Source organism: Oncorhynchus kisutch, linkage group LG30, assembly GCF_002021735.2.
Source record: "Oncorhynchus kisutch isolate 150728-3 linkage group LG30, Okis_V2, whole genome shotgun sequence".
NCBI classification, from domain to species: Eukaryota; Metazoa; Chordata; class Actinopteri; order Salmoniformes; family Salmonidae; genus Oncorhynchus; species Oncorhynchus kisutch.
Window position 1 is genome coordinate 1,493,114 of NC_034203.2, and position 27,899 is coordinate 1,521,012.

The window sequence follows — 27,899 nt, forward strand, 5'->3', positions numbered from 1 at the left end:
ATAACCCACAAAGATCTCCGCCACTACACAACCCAAGGGGGGGGGCGCCAACCCAGACAGGATGACCACAACAGTGAATCAACCCACTCAGGTGACGCACCCCCTCCAGGGACGTTATGAGAGAGCCCCAGCAAGCCAGTGACTCAGCCCCTGTAATAGGGTTAGAGGCAGAGAATCCCGGTGGAAAGAGGGGAACAGGCCAGGCAGAGACAGCAAGGGTGGTTCGTTGCTCCAGAGCCTTTCCGTTCACCTTCCCACTCCTGGGCCAGACTACACTCAATCATATGACCCACTGAAGAGATGAGTCTTCAGTAAAGACTTAAAGGTTGAGACCGAGTTTGCGTCTCTGACATGGGTAGGCAGACCGTTCCATAAAAATGGAGCTCTATAGGAGAAAGCCCTGCCTCCAGCTGTTTGCTTAGAAATTCTAGGGACAATTAGGAGGCCTGCGTCTTGTGACCGTAGCGTACGTGTAGGTATGTACGGCAGGACCAAATCAGAGAGATAGGTAGGAGCATGCCCATGTAATGCTTTGTAGGTTAGCAGTAAAACCTTGAAATCAGCCCTTGCTTTGACAGGAAGCCAGTGTAGAGATGCTAGCACTGGAGTAATATGATCAAATTTTTTGGTTCTAGTCAGGATTCTAACAGCCGTATTTAGCACTAACTGAAGTTTATTTAGTGCTTTATCCGGGTAGCCGGAAAATAGAGCATTGCAGTAGTCTAACCTAGAAGTGACAAAAGCATGGATAAATTTTTCTGCATCATTTTTGGACAGAAAGTTTCTGATTTTTGCAATGTTACGTAGATGGAAAAAAGCTGTCCTCGAAATGGTCTTGATATGTTCTTCAAAAGAGAGATCAGGGTCCAGAGTAACGCCGAGGTCCTTCACAGTTTTATTTGAGACGACTGTACAACCATTTGGATTAATTGTCAGATTCAACAGAAGATCTCTTTGTTTCTTGGGACCTAGAACAAGCATCTCTGTTTTGTCCGAGTTTAATAGTAGAAAGTTTGCAGCCATCCACTTCCTTATGTCTGAAACACATGCTTCTAGCGAGGGCAATTTTGGGGCTTCACCATGTTTCATTGAAATGTACAGCTGTGTGTCATCCGCATAGCAGTGAAAGTTTACATTATGTTTTCGAATAACATCCCCAAGAGGTAAAATATATAATGAAAACAATAGTGGTCCTAAAACGGAACCTTGAGGAACACCGAAATTTACAGTTGATTTGTCAGAGGACAAACCATTCACAGAGACAAACTGATATCTTTCCGACAGATAAGATCTAAACCAGGCCAGAACATGTCCGTGTAGACCAATTTGGGTTTCCAATCTCTCCAAAAGAATGTGGTGATCGATGGTATCAAAAGCAGCACTAAGGTCTAGGAGCACGAGGACAGATGGACAATACACAAGTATATATTTTTAAATCTGCATATTTAGTTAATATTGCCTGCTAACATGACTCGTTGCGAACTGTGAAGACTTTCTTCCTAACAAAGACAGCCAACTTCGACAAACGGGGGATGATTTAACAAAAGCGCATTTGCGAAAAAAGCACAATCGTTGCACAACTGTACCTAACCATAAACATCAATGCATTTCTTAAAATCAATACACAGAAGTATATATTTTTAAACCTGCATATTTAGCTAAAAGAAATCCAGGTTAGCAGGCAATATTTACCAGATGAAATTGTCACTTCTCTTGCGTTCATTGCACGCAGAGTCAGTGTATATGCAACAGTTTGGGCTGCCTAATTTGCCAGAATTCTACGTAATTATGAAATGACATTGAAGGTTGTGCAATGTAACAGGAATATTTAGACTTAGGGATGCCACCCATTAGATAAAATAGGGAACAGTCCCGTATTTCACTGAAAGAATAAACATCTTGTTTTCGAGATGTTAGTTTCCAGATTCTACCATATTAATGACCTAAGGCTCGTATTTACAGTGCCTTGCGAAAGTATTCGGCTCCCTTGAACTTTGCGACCTTTTGCCACATTTCAGGCTTCAAACATAAAGATATAAAACTGTATTTTTTTGTGAAGAATCAACAACAAGTGGGACACAATCATGAAGTGGAACGACATTTATTGGATATTTCAAACTTTTTTAACAAATCAAAAACTGAAAAATTGGGCGTGCAAAATTATTCAGCCCCCTTAAGTTAATACTTTGTAGTGCCACCTTTTGCTGCGATTACAGCTGGAAGTCGCTTGGGGTATGTCTCTATCAGTTTTGCACATCGAGAGACTGAACATTTTTCCCATTCCTCCTTGCAAAACAGCTCGAGCTCAGTGAGGTTGGATGGAGAGCATTTGTGAACAGCAGTTTTCAGTTCTTTCCACAGATTCTCGATTGGATTCAGGTCTGACCTTTGACTTGGCCATTCTAACACCTGGATATGTTTATTTTTGAACCATTCCATTGTAGATTTTGCTTTATGTTTTGGATCATTGTCTTGTTGGAAGACAAATCTCTGTCCCAGTCTCAGGTGTTTTGCAGACTCCATCAGGTTTTCTTCCAGAATGGTCCTATATTTGGCTCCATCCATCTTCCCATCAATTTTAACCATCTTCCCTGTCCCTGCTGAAGAAAAGCAGGCCCAAACCATGATGCTGCCACCACCATGTTTGACAGTGGGGATGGTGTGGTCAGGGTGATGAGCTGTGTTGCTTTTACGCCAAACATAACGTTTTGCATTGTTGCCAAAAAGTTCAATTTTGGTTTCATCTGACCAGAGCACCTTCTTCCACATGTTTGGTGTGTCTCCCAGGTGGCTTGTGGCAAACTTTAAACAACACTTTTTATGAATATCTTTAAGAAATGGCTTTCTTCTTGCCACTCTTCCATAAAGGCCAGATTTGTGCAATATACGACTGATTGTTGTCCTATGGACAGAGTCTCCCACCTCAGCTGTAGATCTCTGCAGTTCATCCAGAGTGATCATGGGCCTCTTGGCTGCATCTCTGATCAGTCTTCTCCTTGTATGAGCTGAAAGTTTAGAGGGACGGCCAGGTCTTGGTAGATTTGCAGTGGTCTGATACTCCTTCCATTTCAATATTATCGCTTGCACAGTGCTCCTTGGGATGTTTAAAGCTTGGGAAATCTTTTTGTATCCAAAGCCGGCTTTAAACTTCTTCACAACAGTATCTCGGACCTGCCTGGTGTGTTCCTTGTTCTTCATGATGCTCTCTGCGCTTTTAACGGTCCTCTGAGACTATCACAGTGCAGGTGCATTTATACGGAGACTTGATTACACACAGGTGGATTGTATTTATCATCATTAGTCATTTAGGTAAACATTGGATCATTCAGAGATCCTCACTGAACTTCTGGAGAGAGTTTGCTGCACTGAAAGTAAAAGGGGCTGAATAATTTTGCACGCCCAATTTTTCAGTTTTTGATTTGTTAAAAAAGTTTGAAATATCCAATAAATGTCGTTCCACTTCATGATTGTGTCCCACTTGTTGTTGATTCTTCACAAAAAAATACAGTTTTATATCTTTATGTTTGAAGCCTGAAATGTGGCAAAAGGTCGCAAAGTTCAAGGGAGCCGAATACTTTCGCAAGGCACTGTATGTGTGTTATTATGTTATAATTAAGTCTATGATTTCATAGAGCAGTCTCACTGAGCGGTGGTAGGCACCAGCAGGCTCGTAAGTATTCATTCAAACAGCACTTTCGTGCGTTTTGCCAGCAGCTCTTCGCTGTGCTTCAAGCATTGAGCTGTTTGTGACTTCAAGCCTATCAACTCCCGAGATTAGGCTGGTGTAACCGATGTGAAATGGCTAGCTAGTTAGCGGGGTGCGCACTAATAGCATTTCAAACGTCACTCCCTCTGAGACTTGGAGTGGTTGTTCCCCTTGCTCTGCATGGGTAACGCTGTTGTCAATGTGTTCCTGGTTCGAGCCCAGGTAGGGGCGAGGAGAGGGATGGAAGCTATACTGTTTCACTGGCCATACTAAAGTGCCTATAAGAACATTCAATAGTCAAAGGTATATGAAATACAAATGGTATAGAGAGAAATAGTCCTATAACAACTACAACCTAAAACTTCTTACCTGGGAATATTGAAGACTCATGTTAAAATGAACACCATATGTTCTGAGTAAGGAACTTAAACGTTTTTTTTTTACATGGCACATATTGCTCTTTTACTTTCTTCTCCAACACTTTGTTTTTGCATTATCTAAACTAAATTGAGGCCAAATTGATTTTATTGATGTGTTATATTAAGTTAAAATAAGTGTTCATTCAGTATTGTTGTAATTATCATTATTACATTTTTTTTTTATCGTCCGATTTAATCGGTATCGGCTTTTTTTGGTCCTCCAATCGGCACAGGCATTGAAAAATCATCGGTCGACCTCCAGTACCTTCAGGCATTTGGAAATAGCTCCCAAGGATGAACCAGACTTTGTGGAGGTCTTGGCTGATTTCTTTGGATTTTTTCTATGATGTCAATCAAAGAGGCACTGAGTTTGAAGGTAGGCCTTGAAATACATCCACAGGTACACCTCCAATTGACTCAAATGATGTCAATTAGCCTATCAGAAGCTTCTACAGCCATGACATCATTTTCTGGAATTTTCCAAGCTGTTTAAAGGCACAGTCAACTTAGTGCATGTCATCTTCTGACCCACTGGAATTGTGATACAGTGAATTATAAGTGAAATAATCTGTCTGTAAACAATGGTTGGAAAAATGACTTGTCATGCACAAAGTAATGTCCTAACTGACTTGCCAAAACTATAGTTTGTTAACAAGACATTTGTGGAGTGGTTGAAAATCAAGTTTGAATGATTTCAACCTGTGTATGTAAAATACTGACTTCAACTGTAGCAGTGGCAACTCTGTCACTGACTGAAATGTACATTTCATCCACCTCCCACTATTAGTCATCTTTTAAGAAAAGTTTTATGGGAGCTGTTATGAAACAAGATGTTTAATAAATGAGTGGAGATACTAAAGCAGAGAGACAAGCCGTAAAAGTACTAGCTGCCAAGCTTCCTAAAATATGGCTGTGCAGATGTGAGGACATTGTGAGTTGACACTGGTGTCCTAGAGTGAACTCTTTCCACTCCAAGTATCGAACCCAGACCGCATGATGGAAGAGCTTGTTTGCCATCTGAGCTAAAGCCTTGGTTTAGCTCTTGGAGCTAGCATGAGCCTTCAGGTTTAAGACAAGTTTATTTACCATGTAAATGTAGTTCAATGAACCAATAATTTGTTACATTGTTGAGTAAGTTGTCAAGACTAGTTACGCATCACATTCACTCATTTGGTGATCAATGTCCTTATCATAACTAAAGTGGAGTGTCTACTTCAAAATACTTATTTACTCTTTAAAGTGTTAGGTTCTTATTTTTTAAAGTAAATAACTCACGGACACTAGAGAAGCTTAACCAAGTTGAATTCTTCCCAAAGTGTCGACACAGCTGTATTCAGACAACAAAAAAAATCTCACCATCACAGGTGTGTGTATATATACCCCACTTTAGACACTCCTCCTTCTATCCAATCCTTACATCTTGTAGTTCCACAGGAAGAGGGTAACAGGATAATAAACCCTTTACTCCCTTCAGGGGATCTGACCTGACCTTCTGACCTCAACCCCTCCTTCGCCTAATCCACCGATGTCCATCTGCTTCCTCTATAGCAATCCTTTGATCTCCCGTCCACCCAACACATTCCAAAGCCATCTGTCTTTCTACAGAAAACCATTCACTTCTGACATAAAACCCACTCCTTATATTCTATGCTTCTGATCTATCCTTTCTTTAATATCTCAATGTTTAAAGTTTAACCTGATTCCAACAAAAGCTAGAATCCTTAGTTGTTACATCCATTTTAGGACTTGTATATTAATGATATATGCCCATTGATTATTGAAGAATATAATTTACAAATGCCTCATGAGCTTATTTCAACGGTACCTCATCAGAACCCAAAATATATCATCTTGTTTTACTCGATTGTTTGTAAACAACAGAAAACAAAAAATTCTACAATGTGATTTTCAGGATTTTTTTCTTCTCAATTTGTCTGTCATAGTTGAAGTGTACCTATGATGAAAATTGCAGGCCTCATCTTTTTAAGTGGGAGAACATGCACAATTGGTGGCTGACTAAATACTTTTTTGCCCCACTGTACCTGTTGTTTATATAAGGTCCCACAATTGAAAGTGTATGTCAGAGCAAAAACCACACCATGAGGTCGAATAGAATTGTTTAGACCCATATCTGCGGAAGGGTACCAAAACATTTCTGCAGCACTGATGGTCCCCAAGAACACAGTGGCCCCATCATTCCTAAATGGAAGTTTTGAACCACCTAGACTCTTCCTAGAGCTGGCCGCCCCGGCCAAACTGAGCAATCGTCAGAGAGTAGGGTATGCGTCATGGAGTTGACCAAGAATCAGAGTTCCTCTGTGAAGATGGCAGAACATTCCAGAAGGACAACCATCTCTGCAGCACTCCACCAATTAGACTTTTTAAATGGTAGAGTGGCCAGATGGAAGCCACTCCTCAGTAAAAGGACATGACACCCCACTTGGAGTTTGCCAAAAGGCACCTAAAGGACTCTGACCATGAGAAACAAGATTCTCTAGTCTGATGAATCCAAGCTTGAAATCTTTGGCTGAATTCTAAGCATCAAGTCTGGAGGAAACCTGGCACCATCCCTACGGTGAAGCGTGGCAGCAGCATCATGCTGTGGGGATATTAGTCAGGATCAAAGATGAACTGAGAAAAGTACAGAGATCCTTGATGAAAACTTGCTCCAGAGCACTCAGGACCACGGACTTGGGCGAACGTTCACCTTCCAACAGGACAACAACCCTAAGCACACAGCCAAGACAACACAGGAGTGGCTTCAGGACAAGTCTCTGAATGTCCTTGAGTGGCCCAGCCAGACCCCGGACTTGAACCTGATCGAACATGTCAGGAGAGACCTGAAAATAGCTGTGCAGCGACACTCCCTATCCAACCTGACAGAGCTTGAGAGGATCTCTGCCAAAGGTGCTTCAACAAAGTTCTGAGTAAAGGGTCTGAATACTTATGTTAATGTGATATTTCAGTGTCTTAAAAGTTTTGTTCTTTGTCATAATGGGGTATTGTGTCTAGATTGATGATGGGAAAAACGATTTTAATTCATTTAAGAATAGGGTTGTAACATAACAATGTGGGAAAAGTTGAGGTCTGAATACTTTTCGAATGCACTATACGTACAGTACCAGTCAAACGTTTGGACACCTTATTCATGGCTTTTTCTTTATTTTTACAATTTTCTGCAATGTAGAATAATAGTGAAGACAACATTATGAAATAACACCTGGAATCATGTAGTAACCAGAAATAGTGTTAAACAAAATATATATTTTTGTTTATTACATTTTTCAAAATATATTTTATATTTGCAAAAGCCACCCTTTGCCTTGATGACAGCTTTGCACACTCTTGGCATTCTCTCAACCAGCTTCATGAGGTGGTCACCTGGAATGCATTTCAATTAACATGTGTGCCTTGTTCAATTCATTTCTGTAATTCATTTCCTCAATGTGTTTGCGACAATCAGTTGTGTTGTGCGAAGGTAGGGGTAGAATACAGAAGACAGCCCTATTTGGTAAAAGACCAAGTCCATATTATCGCAAGAACAGCAAATAAGCAAAGAGAAATGACAGTAAATCATTACTTTTAAGACATGAAGGTCAGTCAATTTCAAGATACCCTGATATTTTATGGTACGATTATTAAACTCTGATGTCATGCTGCCCCTCACACGGTTGTCTTCAGTTTAAAGGGGCAGCCCATCCATTTATCAGACTCTATATGCCTTTTCTTTTTGTCATCATCTGAACATGAAACCGTATATTAAGTAATCCTTTTAAGGTAATGATCTACTTAAATTCAGATTTCTGTAGTGGACCACCTGTTTAAGTTATTTCAAACTGCCTATTCAATTCCTTGATATAAAAAGACATTGTCAGCATCCACTTTCATTTTTTTTCTTCTACAGTATAAGTTCAATTAAAACCATAATTTGAATTACTAGAATGGACTTTCATTCAAGTCAATGTTCTGTGATAGGTGTACAGGTGGCCATATTGAGTTTACCCATGAATGCACTGTCAAGTTGCCAGTCAGATTATTATTTTTTGTTCTAGTAATTCTATATCGATGGTTATAACAGGCCATTAAATGGTAAATTGAGGAAGTGGAATAGAAACCATTTATCACCGCTGACACAAGTCATTGTTGATCTCACTGTTATAGGGGAAAGGGGAAAGGGCTGTTGCCATGGTGCTGAAGGAGCTTCCGGGTAAAAAGGCATCCTCAGAAGGAAACCCCCTCCTCACCGTGACAACCAAGGTGGGCATGACGACCACTGACAGGAAGCAGCAATCAATCACTTCCTGGTTTGGTATACTGTACACAACTGCTTTTTTCGATTTCTTTACTTTGGCTTGCAGTGTCTGCTAAGCAACTCACATGGCTTAGAATTCTGCACACATTTTTATATACAGCCTGGCAGTGAACCAATTAAGGTTAAATGCAGTGGCAGTGTTTCTTGCAGTGCCCCCCTGGGACTTGAAACAACTACCAACATATCACCAATGCTGTTCCTATTTACTTGGCTTGCTGCTGGCTGCATGTGCATGTATTTTTGCAAGCTGGAGCTGCGTCTAGACCCTTTACAACAATCAAAAGTAAAAAGAGAATGTCAAATCTGTTCTGCAGCTGCAACTTTCTATTTTCGGAAAACAAACTGCAACATTTACTCAAGGCCTTCTAAAAAAATATTGGTATCGTCAATTTATATTACTGTTCTAAAACAATGCATGACATTTTCACATGTTAATTTTAAAACCATGAAATAACCTGGGGTGAAATTACTTCATGTGTAATATTTTTTACATTAAAACTCAACCACCCCCAGGGGCCTCCCGAGTGGCGCAGCAGTGTAAGTCACTGCATCGCAGTGCCTGAGGTGTCACTACAGACTCGGGAGACCCATGAGGTGGGGCACAATTGGCCCAGCGTTGTTAGGGGAGGGTTTGGCCGGCTGAGATTTCCTTGTCCCATCGCTCTCCAGCGACTCCTGTGGCTGGCCGTGCGCCTGCACGCTGACATGGTCGCCAGTTGTACGTTGTTTCCTCCAACACATTGGTGCGGCTGGCTTCCAGGTTAAGCGTGCAGTGTGGCTTGTCAGGGTCATGTTTCGGAGGACGCGTGGCTCTCGACCTTTGCCTCTACCGAGTCCGTACAGGAATCGCAGCGATGGGATAAGACTAAATACTAATTGGATATCCCGAAATTGGGGAGAAAAAGGGGTAAAAGTACCTAAAAAAATATATATATGTATATCTATACATGCATGCAGACTATGATTTCAACAGTTCAATTCAAAATGAGAAACTTAGATGCTGCTTAGCTTTTCTTTTCTGCTCCAATCCAAGCAATCTTGTTTTTATTTTATATGATTTTGTGTGTGAAGTGTGCTTTAATGCAACATTTTATTTTCGCGAATATGCTGTATTTGCTAAACTGATCTCTTAGTTATCCCATGCAGTAATACTATATTTGTTACCCCAGAAATGGATAATTACATGTTTTCTATTTTGCCTGGTCAATATATTCTACTATGCAATGAAATAGGCTTTTGGTGTTTTAGTAGCTTGTTTTATTTAAATGCCGATGGTAGAAATGTATGTGCTTGTTGCCCCCCAGTAACAGTCTCGAAGCACACTGAATGCACTATTTCGCCCCTTACATTCCCGTTAGTTCTACAGTATATTTTCCTTATTATGACTCCTTGACATATGTATAGCCTATATACAAGTAATTGCCAAAATAAATAATAACTTCTGGCGGCTCTGTTACGGTGTGCATTTTCCTGACATGGTTTAGGTCCACTCAACCCCTTAGATGGCAAGGTAAACGGCAATAAATGTGCAGCCTTTCTGAGTGATCACCTTCAACCTGTGGTGAATCATTTCTATGCTGATGCCAGTGGTCTCTTCCAGGATGACAATTCCCCCATCCACAGGGCACGAGTGGTCATTGAATGGTTTTATGAGTATGAAAACAATGTAAACCATATGTCATGGTCATCTCAGTCACCAGATCTCAAACCAATTGAACACTTATGTGAGATTCTGGAGCGGTGCCTGAGGCGGTGTTTTACACCACCATCAACAAAATTATGGAATTTCCCATGGAAAAATGATGTGACACTTCCACCATACAACTGCTCCTTAACCAACTAGCGGACTGGTCAGAACAAAACAAGATGAAGCTCAACCCAACAATGTGCAAAGTCACGTACGCCTGTTTCAGCCACAATCCTGACCCACCACTGCCATTATCCATCTCTGTTCACACACTTTGGTGTCCAGCACCAAAGTGCTCGGCGTGACATTCCAAGCCAATCTAAAATGGAATATCTGACATTATCTGATATTATCAACAAAGGTGATGATAAACTATCTTCGCCACTTAAACTTCCCTGTTTTGTCCATCCAGTGCTGGTCTATGGTCTATCCTTGGCATGTAGGTTTCTCACTTATGGGTGGCACACATTGCGATATGTGCGAGGGGAATAGGCAGGGTACATGCAAGTTAAATGCGGTCATTACTATAATATTAACTAGTTTTTTTTACTGTAGTGTTAATATAATATTCTACAGTGTACTACACAATTACATAGTAAGTACTACACGTGATTGAGGGCTACTACAGAGTGTACTATATTTTCTGCAATATACTGCAGTTTACTACAGAATTCTATAGTAAATACTAGAGGTCGACCGATTCAGCGGAATGGCAGATTTGAATTAGGGCCGATTTTTCAAGTTTTCATAACAATCGGTGATCACGAGGAGACTGCGTGGCAGGCTGACCACCTGTTACGCGAGTGCAGGCAGCAAGGAGCCATGGTACGTTGCTAGCTAGCATTAAACTTCTCTTATTAAAAACAATCACTCTTAACATAATCACTTGTTAACTACACATGGTTGATGATATTATTAATTTAACTAGCTTGTCCTGCGTTGCATATAATCAATGCGGTGCCTGAAATTGACACTTCTCTTGTGTTCAGTGTAAGCGGAGGAAGGGTATATGCAGCAGTTTGGGCCATTGCAAACTGGCTCGTTGCGAACTGCGTGAAGACCATTTCTTCCTAACATAGACCGTGATTAATTTGCCAGAATTTTACATAATTATGACATAACATTGAAGGTTGTGCAATGTAACAGCAATATTTAGACTTAGGGTTGCCACCCTTTCGATAAAATACGTAACGGTTCCGTATTTCACTGAAGGAATAAACGTTTTGTTTTAGAAATGATAGTTTCGGGATTTTACCATATTAAGGACCTAAGGCTTGTATTTCTGTGTGTTTATTATATTATAATTAAGTCTATGATTTGATAGAGCAGTCTGACTGAGTGGTGGCAGACAGCAGCAGGCTTGTAAGCATTCAATCAAACAGCACGTTCCTGCATTTGCCAGCAGCTTTTTGCAATGCTTGAAGCACAGCGCTGTTTATGACGTCAAGCATATCAACTCCTGAGATTAGGCTGGCAATACGATAGTGCCTATAAGAACATTCATTAGAAAAAAGGTCTGAAATACAAATGGTATAGAGAGAAAAAGTCCTATAATTCCTTTAACTACAACCTAAAACTCTTAACTGGGATTTATGAAGACTCATGTTTAAAGGAACCACCAGCTTTCATATGTTCTGAGCAAGGAACTTAAACGTTAGCTTTTTTACATGGCACATATTGCACTTTTATTTTCTTCTCCAACACTGTGTTTTTGCATTATTTATACCAAATTGAACATGTTTCTTTATTTATTTGAGACTAAATAGATTGTATTGATGTATTATATTAAGTTAAAATAAGTGTTAATTGTTCCTTCAGTATTGTTGTAATTTTCAGTATTTCAAATATATATAAAATCGGTCGATTTTAATCGGTATCTGCTTTTTTTGGTTGGTAATAATCGGTATCGGTGTTGAAAAATCATAATCGACCTACCTCTAGTAAATACTGCATTATTCTATGGTAAACTGTAGTTATTTTTGTGCTCTATGATCTTTGGAAGCTCCAATGTTTGTGGAATTGGAGCCTTAAACCAGTATTAAATATATTACAGAAAGTGGCAATCAATCAATCAATCAATCAAATGTATTTATAAAGCCTTTTTTCTTAACCTGAGCAATGTCGCTTTCCTTCCAATAACACAAGATTCCTTTCATAGTACATCACTCGTATATGCCGCTCCTCATCATCCATTTCAAATAATATGGGTTCCAGGGTTGAAGTCAATTCCATTTCAAAACGCTTAGAAAATCAAAAAGTTAATATTGCTGGAATTACCTTGCCATTTTGGAGAAACTGTTGTGTTTGCTAGCAAAGCGATTTGTGGTGGCTGATTTTAAGTGAATTGTTTCGCCCCACAGTTATTCAAGATGATTAGTATGCCAGCTAAAATAGTTTACAATAGTTAGCAATCACTTCTTCACCTATTTTGCTAGCTACAGTGTGCCTGCCGTGTCAATGTATCCAAAACTGACGTGCTGTTTACAATTTTGACAATCATCCATGTGTATCCACTCTATGCGCATTGAGTCAATTCCGTAGTTGTCCTCATTGAAAAGCATTGAATTGATTGTATTTAAATGGAATTAACCCCGACCCTGGTGACGTACCCATGGTCTCCGGCCATTCACATTGAAGTTGACTTCATACATCTCATCTAATGTGAATTAGGATTTCTAAAGCAGAGCAGATTTGGGGACTAGAACAGATCGTCTGTGATACTGGCAAAGTTTACAGCCAGGGATTAGGCCATGGTTAAGCTTTAAGAGTAGGACGATTACTCCTCTGTGATTTGATAATAGATCAAATTCAGAAGGTATTCGGACCCCTTCACTTTTTCCCCAAAAATGTACATTTCTAAAATGAATTAAATTGTTTTTTCCCCTTGTCAATCTCCACACAATACCCTATAATAAACAAAGCAAAAACAGGTTAACATCTTTTTAATAGAATATCACATTTACGTAAGTATTCAGACCCTTTACTCAATACTTTGCTGAAACACCTTTGGTAATGATTACAGCCTCGAGTCTTTTTGGGTATGACACTACAAGTGTGGCACACTTGTATTTGGGGAGTTTCTCCCATTCTTCTCTTCAGATCCTCTCAAGCTCTGTCAGGTTGGATGGTGAGCGTCGATGCACAGCTATTTTCAGGTTTCTATAGAGATGTTAGATCGGGTTCAAGTCCATGCACCGGCTGGGTGCTTCAAGGACATTCAGAGACTTGTCCACGAAGCCACTTCTACATTGTCTTGGCTGTGGGCCTAGGGTTGTTGTCCTATTGGAAGGTGAACCTGAGTGCTCTGGAGCAGGTTTTCATCAAGGATCTCTCTGTACTTTGCTCTTCTCGTCTTTCCCTCGATCCTGACTAGTCTCCCTGTCCCTGCCTCTGAAAAAATCCCCACAGCATGATTCTGCCACCACAATGCTTCACCGAGGGGATGGTATTGGCCAGGTGATGAGCGGTGCTTGGTTTCCTCTAGATGTGACACTTGGCATTCAGGTTAAAAAGTTCAGTCTTAGTTTCATCAGATCAGAGAATCTTGTTTCCTTTAGGTACCTTTTGGCAAACTCCAAGTGGGCTGTCACGTCTTTTACTGAGGAGTGGCTTCCGTCCGAACACTGTACCATAAAGATCTGATTGTTGGAGTGCTGCATCGATGGTTGTCCTTCTGGAAGGTTCTCCCATCTCCACAGACGAACTCCTCAGCTCTGTCAGTTACCATTGGGTTCTTGGTCACCTCACTCCCTTCTCCCCATTTGGCTGGGTGGCCAGCTCTAAGAAGTCTTGGCGGTTCCAAACTTCCATTTAAAAATGTCAGAGGCCACTGTGTTCTTGGGAACCTTCAATACTGCAGAAATGTTATGGTACCCTGCCCCATAATTTTGCCTCGACACATTCCTGTCTTGGAGCTCTACGGACAATTCCTTCGATCTCATGGCTTGGTTTTTGCTGTCAACTGTAGGACCTTATATAGACAGATGTGTGCCTTTCCAAATCATGTCCAATCAATTGAATTTAATACAGGTGGACTCTAATCAAGTGACTATCTCTCTCATCGTCACTCAATGCATAGGTTTACCTCCACTGTTTTCACATCCTACCACACCTTGTCTGTACATTATGCCTTGAATCTATTCTACCTTGCTCCTTTTACTCTCTGTTCCGAACGTGCTAGTCGACCAGTTCTTATAGCCTTTAGCCGTACCCTTATCCTACTCCTCCTCTGTTCCTCTGGTGATGTAGAGGTCAGTCCAGGCCCTGCAGTTCCTAGCCCCACTCTCATTCCCCAGGCGTTCTCATTTGTTAACTTCTGTAACCGTAAAAGCTTTGGTTTCATGCATGTTAACATTAGAAGCCTCCTCCCTAGGTTTGTTTTATTCACTGCTTTAGCACACTCTGCCAACCCGGATGTCCTAGCCGTATCTGAATCCTGGCTTAGGAAGGCCACCAAAAACCCTGAAATTTCCATCCCTAACTATAACATTTTCCGATAAGAAAGAACTGCCAAATTGGGCGGAGTTAGCCTGCAGAGTTCTGTCTTACTATCCAGGTCTGTGCCCAAACAATTCGAGCTTTGACTATTAAAAATCCACCTTTCCAGAAACAAGTCTCTCACTGTTGTTGCTTGCTATAGACCACCTTCTGCCCCCAGCTGTGCCCTGGACACCATATGTGAATTGATTGCCCGCCATCTATCTTCAGAGCTTGACATGCTTAACACCCCGGCCATCCTACAATCCAAGCTTAATGCCCTCAATCTCACACAAATGATCAATGAACCTACCAGGTATAACCCCAAATCCGTAAACACGGTCACCCTCATAGATATCATCCGAACCAACCTGCCCTCCAAATACACCTCTTCTGTCTTCAACCAGGATCTCAGCAATCACTGCCTCATTGCCTGCGTCCTTAATGGGTCTGCGGTCAAACGACCACCCCGCATCACTGTCAAACGCTCCCTAAAATACTTCAACGAGCAGGCCTTTCTAATCGACCTAGCCCGGGTATCCTGGAAGGATATTGACCTCATTCCATCAGTAGAGGATGCTTGGTTATTCTTTAAAAGTGCTTTCCTCACCATCTTAAATAAGCATGCCCAATTCAAAAAATGTAGAACCATGAACAGATATAGACCTTGGTTCACTCCAGACCTGACTTCCCTTGAGAAGCACAAAAACATCCTGTGGCGTATTCCCCCTGCGATATTTAACTTTTCAGGGAAGTTAGGAACCAATATACACAGGCAGTTAGGAAAGCAAAGGCTAGCTTTTTCAAACAGAAATTTGCATCCTGTAGCACAAACTCCCAAAAGTTCTGGGACACTGTAAAGTCCATGGAGAATAAGAGCACCTCCTCCCAACTGCCCACTGCACTGAGGCTAGGATACACTGTCACCACCGATAAATCCCCGGTAATTGAGAATTTCAATAAGCATTTTAGTACGGCTGGCCATGATTTCCACCTGGCTACCCCTTCCCTGGTCAACAGCCCTGCATTCCCCACAGCAACTTGCCCAAGCCTCCCCCATTTCTCCTTCACCCAAATCCAGATAGCCGATGTTCTGAAAGAGCTGCAAAATCTGGGCCCCTACAAATCAGCCGGGCTACACAGTCTGGACCCTCTCAGTCTAAAATTATGTGTCGAAATTATTGCAACCCCTACTACTAGCCTCTTCAACCTCTCTTTCGTATTGTCCGAGATCCCCAAAAATTGAAGAGGGGGGATGACTGCGGCAGCTTTCCAAAGGGGGAGGCACTCTAGACCCAAACTGTTTACAGACCTATTTCTATCCTACCTTGCCTTTTCTAAGTTCTTCGAAAGCCAAGTTAACAAACAGATCACCGACCATTTCGAATCCCACCGTACCTTCTCTGATATGCAATCTGGTTTCTGAGCTGGTCATGGGTGCACCTCAGACACACTCAAGGTCCTAAACGATATCATAACCACCATCGATAAGAGATTGTGCAGCTGTTTTCATCGACCTGGCCAAGGCTTTCGACTCTGTCAATCACCACATTCTTATCGGCAGATTCAACAGCCTTGGCTTCTCAAATGACAGCCTCGCCAGGTTCACCAACTACTTCTCAGACAGAGTTCAGTGTGTCAAATCGGAGGGCCTGTTGTCCGGACCTCTGGCAGTCTCTATGGGGGTGCCACAGGGTTCAATTCTCAGGCCTCAGGCCTCTTTTTTCTATTCTCAGGCGACTCTTTTATCTGTATACATCAATGATGTCGTTCTTGCTGCTGGTGATTCTTTGATCCACCTCTACGCAGACGATACCATTCTGTATACCTCTGGCCCTTCTTTGGACACTGTGTTAACTAACCTCCAGATGAGCTTCAATGCCATACAACTCTCCCTCTGCCATACAACTCTCCCTCTCCAACTGCTCTTAAATGCAAGTAAAACTAAATGCATGCTCTTCAACCGATCGCTGTCCGTACCTGCCCACCCGTCCTGCATCACTACTCTGGACGGTTCTGATTAAGAATATGTGGACAACTACAAATACCTAGGTGTCTGGTTAGACTGTAAACTCTCCTTCCAGACTCGCATTAAGCATCTCCAGTCCAAAATTAGAATCAGCTTTCTATTTCGCAACAAAGCATCCTTCACTCATGCTTCCAAACATATCCTTGTGAAACTGACTATCCTACCGATCCTTGAATTCGGCGATGTCATTTACAAAATAGCCTCCAACACTCTACTCAGACTGCATCCAATTTGCCATCACAGTGCCGTCCGTTTTGTCACCAAAGCCCCATATACTACCTACCACTGCGACCTGTATGCTCTCGTCAGCTGGCCGTCGCTTCATATTCGTCGCCAAATCCACTGGCTCCAGGTCATCTATAAGTCCTTGCTAGGTAAAGCCCCGCCTTATCTCAGCTCACTGGTCACCATAGCAGCACCCACACGTAGGACATGCTCCAGCAGGTATATTTCACTGGTCACCCCGAAAAACCAATCTCTCCTTTAGCCACCTTTCCTTCCAGTTCTCTGCCGCCAATGACTGGAACAAACTGCAAAAATCACTGAAGCTGGAGACTCATATCTTCCTCACTAGCTTTAAGCTCCAGCTGTCAGAGCAGTTTACAGATCACTGCACCTGTACATAACCCATCTGTAAATTGCCCATCCAACTACCTCATCCCCATACTGTTATTTATTTGATTTATTTTGCTCCTTTGCACCCCAGTATCTCTACTTGCACACTCATCTTCTGCACATCTATCACTCCAGTGTTTAATTGCTATATTGTAATTATTTCGCCACTATGGCCTATTTATTGCCTTACCTCCCTTATCCTACCTCATTTGCACACACTGTATATATACTTTTTCTATTGTATTATTGCCTGTATGTTTGTTTATTCCATGAGTAACTCTGTTGTTGTTTGTGTCGCACTGCTTTGCTTTATCTTGGCCAGGTCGCAGTTGTAAACTAGCCTACCTAGTTAAATGAAGGTGAAATTCAAAAATAAAAGCGGTTGTAATGTCTGAGTCATTAGAGTCTACCTCACAGAGACAGTTATGACTCTAGGTCACACTCAGACCCTCTATCATTTTCCTTCCCAAATAGACATGGGCGAACATCCACAGTGCACATGGGCATGTATGTCCTCGCCGAACATAATACGCACGGACAAACACACGCACAGTGGTTTAATGGTTGATTGTGTCTATGGTAGAGGAAGCGGTGCTCTCTATCTCCCAGCTCCTGCTTATGTTTGAAGGCAATGCACTGTTCCATATATAGTTTTATGTCTGTAAGTGGTCTATGTAACATCCCCAATGTTGCACAATCTGACATATATGGGATCTATATACAGTGCCTTGCGAAAGTATTCGGACCCCTTGAACTTTGCGACCTTTTGCCACATTTCAGGCTTCAAACATAAAGATATAAAACTGTATTTTTTTGTGAAGAATCAACAATAAGTGGGACACAATCATGAAGTGGAACGACATTTATTGGATATTTCAAACTTTTTTAACAAATCAAAAACTGAAAAATTGGGCGTGCAAAATTATTCAGCCCCCTTAAGTTAATACTTTGTAGCGCCACCTTTTGCTGCGATTACAGCTGTAAGTCGCTTGGGGTATGTCTCTATCAGTTTTGCACATCGAGAGACTGAATTTTTTTCCCATTCCTCCTTGCAAAACAGCTCGCTCAGTGAGGTTGGATGGAGAGCATTTGTGAACAGCAGTTTTCAGTTCTTTCCACAGATTCTCGATTGGATTCAGGTCTGGACGTTGACTTGGCCATTCTAACACCTGGATATGTTTATTTTTGAACCATTCCATTGTAGATTTTGCTTTATGTTTTGGATCATTGTCTTGTTGGAAGACAAATCTCCGTCCCAGTCTCAGGTCTTTTGCAGACTCCATCAGGTTTTCTTCCAGAATGGTCCTGTATTTGGCTCCATCCATCTTCCCATCAATTTTAACCATCTTCCCTGTCCCTGCTGAAGAAAAGCAGGCCCAAACCATGATGCTGCCACCACCATGTTTGACAGTGGGGATGTTGTGTTCAGGGTGATGAGCTGTGTTGCTTTTACGCCAAACATAACGTTTTGCATTGTTGCCAAAAAGTTCAATTTTGGTTTCATCTGACCAGAGCACCTTCTTCCACATGTTTGGTGTGTCTCCCAGGTGGCTTGTGGCAAACTTTAAACGACACTTTTTATGGATATCTTTAAGAAATGGCTTTCTTCTTGCCACTCTTCCATAAAGGCCAGATTTGTGCAATATACGACTGATTGTTGTCCTATGGACAGAGTCTCCCACCTCAGCTGTAGATCTCTGCAGTTCATCCAGAGTGATCATGGGCCTCTTGGCTGCATCTCTGATCAGTCTTCTCCTTGTATGAGCTGAAAGTTTAGAGGGACGGCCAGGTCTTGGTAGATTTTCAGTGGTCTGATACTCCTTCCATTTCAATATTATCGCTTGCACAGTGCTCCTTGGGATGTTTAAAGCTTGGGAAATCTTTTTGTATCCAAATACGGCTTTAAACTTCTTCACAACAGTATCTCGGACCTGCCTGGTGTGTTCCTTGTTCCTTCATGATGCTCTCTGCGCTTTTAACGGACATCTGATACTATCACAGTGCAGGTGCATTTATACAGAGACTTGATTACACACAGGTGGATTGTATTTATCATTATTAGTCATTTAGGTCAACATTGGATCATTCAGAGATCCTCACTGAACTTCTGGAGAGAGTTTGCTGCACTGAAAGTAAAGGGGCTGAATAATTTTGCACGCCCAATTTTTAAGTTTTTGATTTGTTAAAAAAGTTTGAAATATCCAATAAATGTCATTCCACTTCATGATTGTGTCCCACTTGTTGTTGATTCTTCACAAAAAATACAGTTTTATATCTTTATGTTTGAAGCCTGAAATGTGGCAAAAGGTCGCAAAGTTCAAGGGGGCCGAATACTTTCGCAAGGCACTGTATATCTGTCATGTGCTATATATCATCCTTCAACAATAGAAAGTAAAGGATATCATATATTGTATTACATGACATTTTACTGTAAGCTGCTCTGTGTTTATTGAACATCAAGGAATACTCAGGGTCACTATTTAGTCAAGTGAAGTAAATAAATATCATTTGGTTACACTTTCACTTTTAGATTTCATTCTCAAATGAAAAGTCATAAATGACGTATGTCATTTTTCCCGTTTTATGATTTGAAGATCTGTTTCTCAACTCGTATGGTCAAGGGATGTTGGCAGCTGTTTCATTATGTGTTGTATGTTTCACCATTGCTCCTCTTTTGGTTCTGCTTCATCAAAATCAGTTATTTTCCTCATCCTCAACGTGTTTAGCTTAGCTGTGATCCGATTAATCTCAATCCCTATGAATTCAGGCATAAACTTGAAGTGTTCCATAACCAGTTGATAGTAGTTTCTAAATTGACTCTTAGATTGAAATGGACTTTAGCCCCCCTCAAGTTTGCCTTCTGTTACTGTATCTAACCTAAGAGTGTTATACATAAACAAAATAGGGCATCAACTGTTGACCAGGGATATTCACCAACATAAGAAAGACAACCTTGGTGTGCCACATCAAATCGGTTTGTGAGCTGGATTTGGCTCACAAGCCACGAGTTGCAGACTCCTACTATGGAGTATCCTTCTCCTGCAGCGTTTTTAGTTTTTTAGTTTTCTGTTTTCCTCACTGCGTCTCTCCTCCCCAGCTGGTCGGTGAGCAGCAAGAGAGCCGCCCGCTGCTGAGCCCCTCCATCGACGACTTCCTGTCAGAGAGCCGCATCGATGGCCCTGTGGTCCGGCCGGTCACCTCCAACACAGCAGGTAGCCCTCTCTCATTACCCACAACTCATTAATGCCCTCATCTGCTCCTCTCCTCTCATTCTCTCTCAGCCAGTCCCAATTTGTTCCCTGCCCCACCCTTCCCCTAGGCAAGTGTTTGCCATAGGTCTCCTCAAGGGCCCCCAGCCAGTTACACTTGAAGTATTCCAGGACAAGCACACCTGAATCGATGGCAAAGGTTCATAAAGATGCCGGAATTCAGATATGACGTCATTGTTTTAGGACTATCCACAGAGTTTTTAAACGGCACATGACATGGTTCAATATACAGATAAACCACAAAAATTTTCCAATTGGCAGGCATCTCAAAGCTACCCCACACACAATACCCCATAATGTCGAAGTTGAATTGTTTTTTTTTCTTCACATAAAATAATGTAAAACTGAAATTTCATTAGTCAGTAAGTATTCAACCCCTTTGTTAACCTTCAACCCCTTTGTTAACCTGGTGTCCCCTCCCCACGGGATGGTTGAGCTAACGTGTGCTAATGTGATTAGCATGATGTTTTATGTATGAAGAACATTTCCCAGGACATAGACATATCTGATATGGGCAGAAAGCTTAAATTATTGTTAATCTAACTGCACTGTCCAATTTACAGTAGCTATTACAGTGAAAGAATACCATGCTATTGTTTGAGGAGAGTGGACAGTTATGAACTTGAAAATTAATTAATAAACCAATTAGGCACATTTGGGCAGTCTTGATATAACATTTTGAACAGAAATACAATGGTTCATTGCATCAGTCTCAAACTTTGCACATACTGCTGTCATCTAGTGGCCAAAATCTAAATTGCGCCTAGATTCCTAAGTTAAATATTGGACTTTCTGTTGTATTTCAAAGATTGAGAAGAAATAAAACACATGCTTTTATTCTTTGTATTATCTTTAACCAGATCTAATGTGTTTCACATTTCCACAAACTTCAAATGGTATCAAGAATATGCATATCCTTGCATCAGGTCCTGAGCTACAGGCAGTTAGATTTGGGTATGTCATTTTAGGCGTCGAGGATGGATCAACATTGTAGTTACGCCACAATACTAACCTAGATGACAGAGTGAAAAGAAGGAAGCTGGTACAGAACATGCGTCCTGCTATTTTTTTATCCTTATTATACCAGGTAAGTTGACTGGGAAGACATTCTCATTTACAGCAACGACCTGGGGAATGGTTACAGTGGAGTGGAAGGTGGATGAATGAGCCAATTGGAAGCTGGGGATGATGGTATGGGAATTTAGCCAGGAGAACGGGGTTAACGCCCCAGTCTTACGATAAGTGCCATGGGATCTTTAGTGACCACAGAGAGTTAGGACACCTGTTTAACGAAAGACGACACCCTACAGAAGGCAATGTCCCCAATCACTGCCCTGGGGTATTGGGATCTTTTTTTTAGACCAGAGGAAAGAGTGACTCCTACTGGCCCTCCAACACCACTTCCAGCAGCATCTGGTCTCCCATCTAGGAACCAACCAGATCCAACTTAGTTAGTTGAACGTCTACAGACTAACACTAGTAACCCTCTGTAGATATGCATTGGGACCATCTAAATAAAGTGAAAGACTGTCTTAAGTTAATATGCTATAACCACCCAACACATCCATTTGTGCAAACTTTTGTTGGAATGACTGAAATTACCACTGGAGCACATGGGGAAATAAATCAAGAGGGAAACAATCTCTATGCTCTATCTAAACTTGTCTTTCCTAGTTGGTGATGAAGAAACGCATCAGAGGCATAATTTTAAAATCAATCTTTTAATTAGTAAAAATCATAATTGTCAATCAACATTTTTGGCCTAATGGCTAAAGGCTGTCACACCCTGATCTGTTTCACATGTCTTTGTGTTTGTCTCTACCTCCCTCCAGGCGTCGCCCATCTTCCTCATTATCCCCAGTGTATTTATACCTGTGTTCTGTTTGTTGCCAGTTCATCCTGTCTTGTCAAGTCTTACCAGCGTGTTTTCCAGTCTCTCTGCTTTCTCAAGTTCTGTTCCCTAGTTCCCCGGGTTTTGACCATTCTGCCTGCCTGCCATTCTGTACCTGCCTGACTCTGACTGGTTTACGAACCTCTGCCTGTCCTGTCCCTGGGTCTCCCTGCTGTTCTGTACCTTATTGACTCTGACCTGGATTACTGACCTCTGCCTGCTTTTGACCTGTCGTTTGCCTGCCTGCTGCTTGGGTCAATATACCTCTGTGACTAGCTGTCTGCATTTGGGTCTTATCCTAAGTTCTGATAGAACGAACTGGCCCAGCATTCAGACCAGCTCCACAATGCTGTCTCCCTGCAAGGAGCCACCATTGGAAGACACAAGGAGCTACTGCAATGTCTTATGGAGAGACTCCATACCCTGGTAGAACACCATGACCAGGCGTTTGATACATTGCTGGAGCAATTCCGCAGATTCCCTACTGGGCAACGGATCACACCAGTAATCTCCCAGCCTACCAGAGTGTCCCAAGGACCCCGCTTGCCTCCTCCGGATCGCTACGCTGGAGATTCTGGAACCTGCCAGGCTTTTCTCTCCCAGTGCTCCCTCATTGAGCTGCAGTCTTCTTCGTTCCCCTTGGACCGCTCGAGGATAGCGTACATCATAACGCTGATGTCCGGGAGGGCACTCGCCTGGGCTGTGGCGGTGTGGGAGCAACTGTCCGCCGTCTGCCTCAGTCTGGAGGAGTTTGTGGCAGAAGTTCGGAAGGTTTGGAAGGATTATCTGTTGTCCGGGAGAGCGGCTGCTTGTTAGCTGCTCCAGCTACATCAAGACTCCCGTAGTGTGGCAGACTATGCGGTTGATTTTTGCACGTTTGCGGCTGAGAGTGCCTCGAACCCGGAAGCATTGTTCAAACAGGTTCCTTCACAAATTATTGGAGGTGATCAAAGAAGAGTACACTAGTGGGCCATACAGAAAACTTTTGCTCTCCCCTTACTCGCACACCTTTCCATGCTATCCTGCTGTGGGGGAACCAGTCAAAATCCCTCCGACTCTGGGGCAGCCTGCCCCGGGACATCTTCCTGCAGGCACGGAAGTTGCCCTGGTCCTCTCCGCCATTCTCGAGGAGTACCAGGACCTCCGGCAGGTTTTCAGTAAGGCCCGGGCCACTTCACTTCCTCCGCACCGTCCCTATGACTGACTTTCTCCCAGGCACCACACTGCCCTGGGGATGACTGTAATCTGTCGGGTCTGTAGACCAAGGTTATGGAGACAGACATTGAGGACTTTCTAGCTGCAGGGTGTATCTGTTCTATTGTTTCCTTTGCCGGAGCAGGGTTCTTCTTTGTGGAGAAGGACGGAACCCTGCGCCCATGCATCGACTACCCGGGCCTCAATGACATCACGGTGAAGAACCACTAACCTCTACCCCTCATCGCCTCGGCCTTTGAGCCGCTCCAGGGGGCCACCGTTTTCTCCATTTTGGACCTGCGGAACACCTACCATTTGGTGCGTTTACGGGAAGGGGATGACTGCAAGACTGCCTTCAACACGGCGAGCGGCCACTACGAATACCTGGTCATGCCATTTGGACTTACCAAGGCCCCTGCTGTGTTCCAGGCCCTGGTTAATGACATTGTCCACGACATGTTGAGCTGGTTTGTTTTCGTCTACCTTGATGACATCCTCGTTTCTTCCCACTCAGCCCAAGAACATGTGCTCCACGTCCAATAGGTCCCCCAGGGCCTCCTGGAGAACCAGCTTTTTGTGAAAGCGGAGAAATGCGAATTCCATCGCCCGCCATCCCCTTCCTTGGTTACATCATCGCTGCAATGTCCAGATCCCGGGAAGGTGAGAGCGGTGGGGGATTGGCCCCAGCTTACGTCCAGAATGCAGCTGCAACGCTTCCTGGGATTCGCCTCTTTAGCCAGGGTTACAGCACCCTGGTTTCCCCCGTCTGCACTCACCTTTCCGACGGTTTCGTTCACATGGTCCCCAGCTGCTGACCGGGTGTTCCGGGACTTCAAGCACCACGCCACCACTGCTCCTGTCAGTTCGTGGTGGAGGCCGATGCTTCGGATGTCGGAGTGGGGACTGTCCTGTCCCAGCGTTCTGCCCTGTACCTCAAGTTAAATCTCTGCGCCTTCTCACATCACCTCAATGCCACAGAGAGGAACCACGATGTGGGGAATCGTGAACTTCTCGTTGTAAACATGACATTGGAGGAGTGGAGACACAGGTTGGAGGAGGTGGAACATTCGTTCATTAAGTGTACACAGACAATAGGAACCTGGAATATCTCCCCACCGCCAAGCATCTAGATTCCAGGCAAGCCAGGTGGGCCCTGCTTTTCACCCGGTTTAACTTCTCCCTCTCCTACCGACCAGGATCCAAGAACATCAAGCCGGATGCAATGTCACGCCGTTATAGCCACACCGCTACACTCTCAGATCCCGAGACCATTCTTCCCACCTCATGTCTGGCGACAGCACTTATCTGGGGAATAGGGAAGCAGGTTCGTGAGGCACAGCGTTCCCAGTCAAACCCAGGGGAGGGGGCCCAGATATCCGGATGTTTATGCCTGACTCTGTCCGCTCCTTGGTCCTGGAGTGGGCCCACTCCTCCAGGCTTGCCTGCCACCCGGGCTCCAGTCGGACACTGACCTTTGTGCGGCAACGCTTTTGGTGGTATGGTCCCGGACTTCTCCGCGTTCGTCGCCACCTGCACAGTCTGTGCACAGAACAAGACTCCTCAGCAAGCTCTGGCTAGTCTTCAACCATTGCCTGTCCCTCACCATCCCTGGTCTCGCATATCCCTGGACTTCATCACGAGTCTTCCCCCGTCTGATGGCAACACCACCATTCTGACAGTAGTGGACCGGTTTTCCAAAGCCACCCACTTCATTCCTCTCCCCAAGCTACCCTCTGCCAAAGATGGCCCAGCTCATGGTGCAGCACATCTAATGTTTGCATGGACTCCCAGTGGACATGGTCTCCGACCGGGGTCCTCAGTTCTCGTCCCGGTTCTGGAAGGAGTTTTGCACGCTCATTGGGTCGTCAGCCTGTCCTCCGGGTTCCACCTGCAGTCCAATGGCCAGTCGGAGCAAGCCAACCACGACCTGAAGATGACTCATTGCTGCCTTGTCTCCGCCAACCCCACCACCCGGAGCCAGCAACTTGTGTGGGTTGAATACGCCCGTAACACCCTCCCCTGCTCTGCCACTGGGCTCTCGACTTTCGAGTGTTCTCTGGGGTATCAGCCCCTGATAGAGGTCGGCATACCCTTGGCCCAGATGTAATGTCGCCGTTTATGGAGGGGGGGGGGGGGTGCTGCTGTCACACCCTGGTCTGTTTCACTTGTCTTTGTGCTTGTCTCCACCCCTTCCAGGTGACGCCCATCTTCCTAATTATCACCAGTGTATTCATACCTCTTGTTCTATGTTGCCAGTTTGTTTCATTTTACCAACTCGTTTTCCCATCTCCCTGCTTTCTCATGTTCTGTTCCCTAGTTTCCCCGGTTCTGACCATTCTGCCTGCCCTGACTCCGAGCCTGCCTGCCGTTCTGTAACTGTCTGACTTATTTACGAACCTCTGTCTGTTCTGACCCCAAGCCTGCCTGCTGTTCTGTACCTTATTGACTCTGCCTTGGTTTACGGACCTCTGCCTGCCTTTGTCCTGTCATTTGCCTGCCCCGTGTTTGGGTCAATTAACCTCTGTGACTCTAGCTGTCTGCATCTGGGTCTTATCCTGAGTTTTGATTTAAAGGCTGCCAGTGAAAGTGTGAGTGTATCGTCAGTGGGAGATTGTGCTAGAGACCTGAAGATTTTTGTCTTATTGTTATTCTTTGTACTGACAGAATACATTTAAGTGAGAATCCATAAACCATAATATATTAAATTAAACAGAGTTCCTAATTTGGATTAATGTCACCTATCTTCTGTTTCGGCAGTCAACTCGCTCAGTTGCTGCTCCAGAAATGCTTGATCAGCCTCCAGGTCTTCCACTGGAGCCTGGAGGATCTCTGCTTTAATCTTCCATTGAACCAATTCCTGGTTCATCTACTTAATTTTTTCACTTGAACTTCAACAACATAAACTGAATACAATTATAAACGCAAGAGGCAACAATTTCAAAGATTTTACTGAGTTACAGTTCATAGAAGGAAATCAGTCAATTTAAATAAATGAATGAGGCCCTAATCTATGGATTTCACATGACTGTGCAGGGGCGCAGCCATGGGTGGGGCTGGGAGGGCATAGGCCCACCGACTTGGGAGCCAGGTCCACCCACCTGGGAGCTAGGCCCAGCCAATCAGAATTTGTTTTTCCCAACAAAAGGGCTTTATTACAGACAGAAATACTCCTCAGCACCCTCCTTCCCCCTTCTCAGTCGACCCCGCAAGTGAAGAATTTTATGGTCCTCAGCACAAGTTGCACCTGTGTAATGATCATGCAGTTTAATCAGCTTCATAATATGCCACAACTGTCAGGTGGATGGATTGTCTTGGCAAAGGAGAAATACTCACTAACAGAGATGGTAACACATTTATGCACAGACGTTGAGAGAAATAAGCTTTTTGTGCACATGGAACATTTCTGGCATCTTTTATGTCAGCTCATGACATCTTCATCTGGTAAGTCATTGTTAGCTAGTGTTAGCCATATTAATCAACTGGAAGCAAGTGGTATTTTTTTATTTTAGAAACAATGTTTAATTTAAATATGTAATAATGCAGCCCATCAATATTTTTTGTCGACCATAAACCAGAAAACAAGCTGATATGTTAATAAGCCATCGTGTTGCAGTCTGGGCCGAGAGGTGTGTTGCTGAGTCACTCAGAGATATGAGCTTTGAATGTTTTTTTGTGGTCCAAAAGGCTCTTCAACAGCTTCTAGCCCCAAGCCATAAGACTGCTGAACAATTCATCAAATGGCCACCGGACTATTTACATTGACACATTATGCATAGTCACTCTACCCTTACCTACATGTAAATATTACGTAGACTAACCTGTACACCCGCACATTGACTCAGTACTGGTACCCCCTGTATATAGCCTCCACATTGACTCTGTACCAGTACCCCCTGTATATAGCCTCCACATTGACTCAGTACTGGTACCCCCTGTATATAGCCTCGTTAATGTTATTTGATTGTTACTTTTTATTCATTTTTTTTTTAGAACTTTAGTTTATTTAGTAAATATGTTCTTATCCAACAATGCAGTTCAAGAAGTAGAGTTAAGCGCTTGACAAATATATTTCGATTTGATTTGCTGTGGTGGAGTTCTGCAGTAGCCAGTGAGTGCAGCCTGTGCCTAGGCCCTAGGTCAACTGCGCAACTGTAATATGTTTCTCTGACCTAGGCTATTGACCACTGTTTCTGTATGTGTAACCGATGTGAAAAGGCTAGCTAGTTAGCGGTGGTGCGCGCTAATAACATTTCAATCGTCGGTGGCGTCACTCGCTCGGAGACCTTGAAGTAGTTGTTCCC

General features: G+C 43.2%; 1 protein-coding gene across 2 annotated transcripts in view; it reads left to right on the forward strand.

Annotated features, from left to right (window-relative positions):
* The window catches only part of pex5lb (peroxisomal biogenesis factor 5-like b), a 159,972-nt gene that overhangs the window by 47,999 nt on the left and 84,074 nt on the right, over positions 1 to 27,899 (forward strand). The window contains exons 1-2 of one of the 2 annotated variants that reach the window (XM_031810681.1): positions 8,291 to 8,382; positions 20,342 to 20,456. In XM_031810681.1, the coding sequence (XP_031666541.1) occupies positions 8,311 to 8,382; positions 20,342 to 20,456 (187 nt within the window). In that variant the 5' untranslated portion in view covers positions 8,291 to 8,310. Of the gene's footprint in view, positions 1 to 8,290; positions 8,383 to 20,341; positions 20,457 to 27,899 lie in introns of those variants that run through there. The other variant, XM_031810683.1, reaches the window with a different exon arrangement.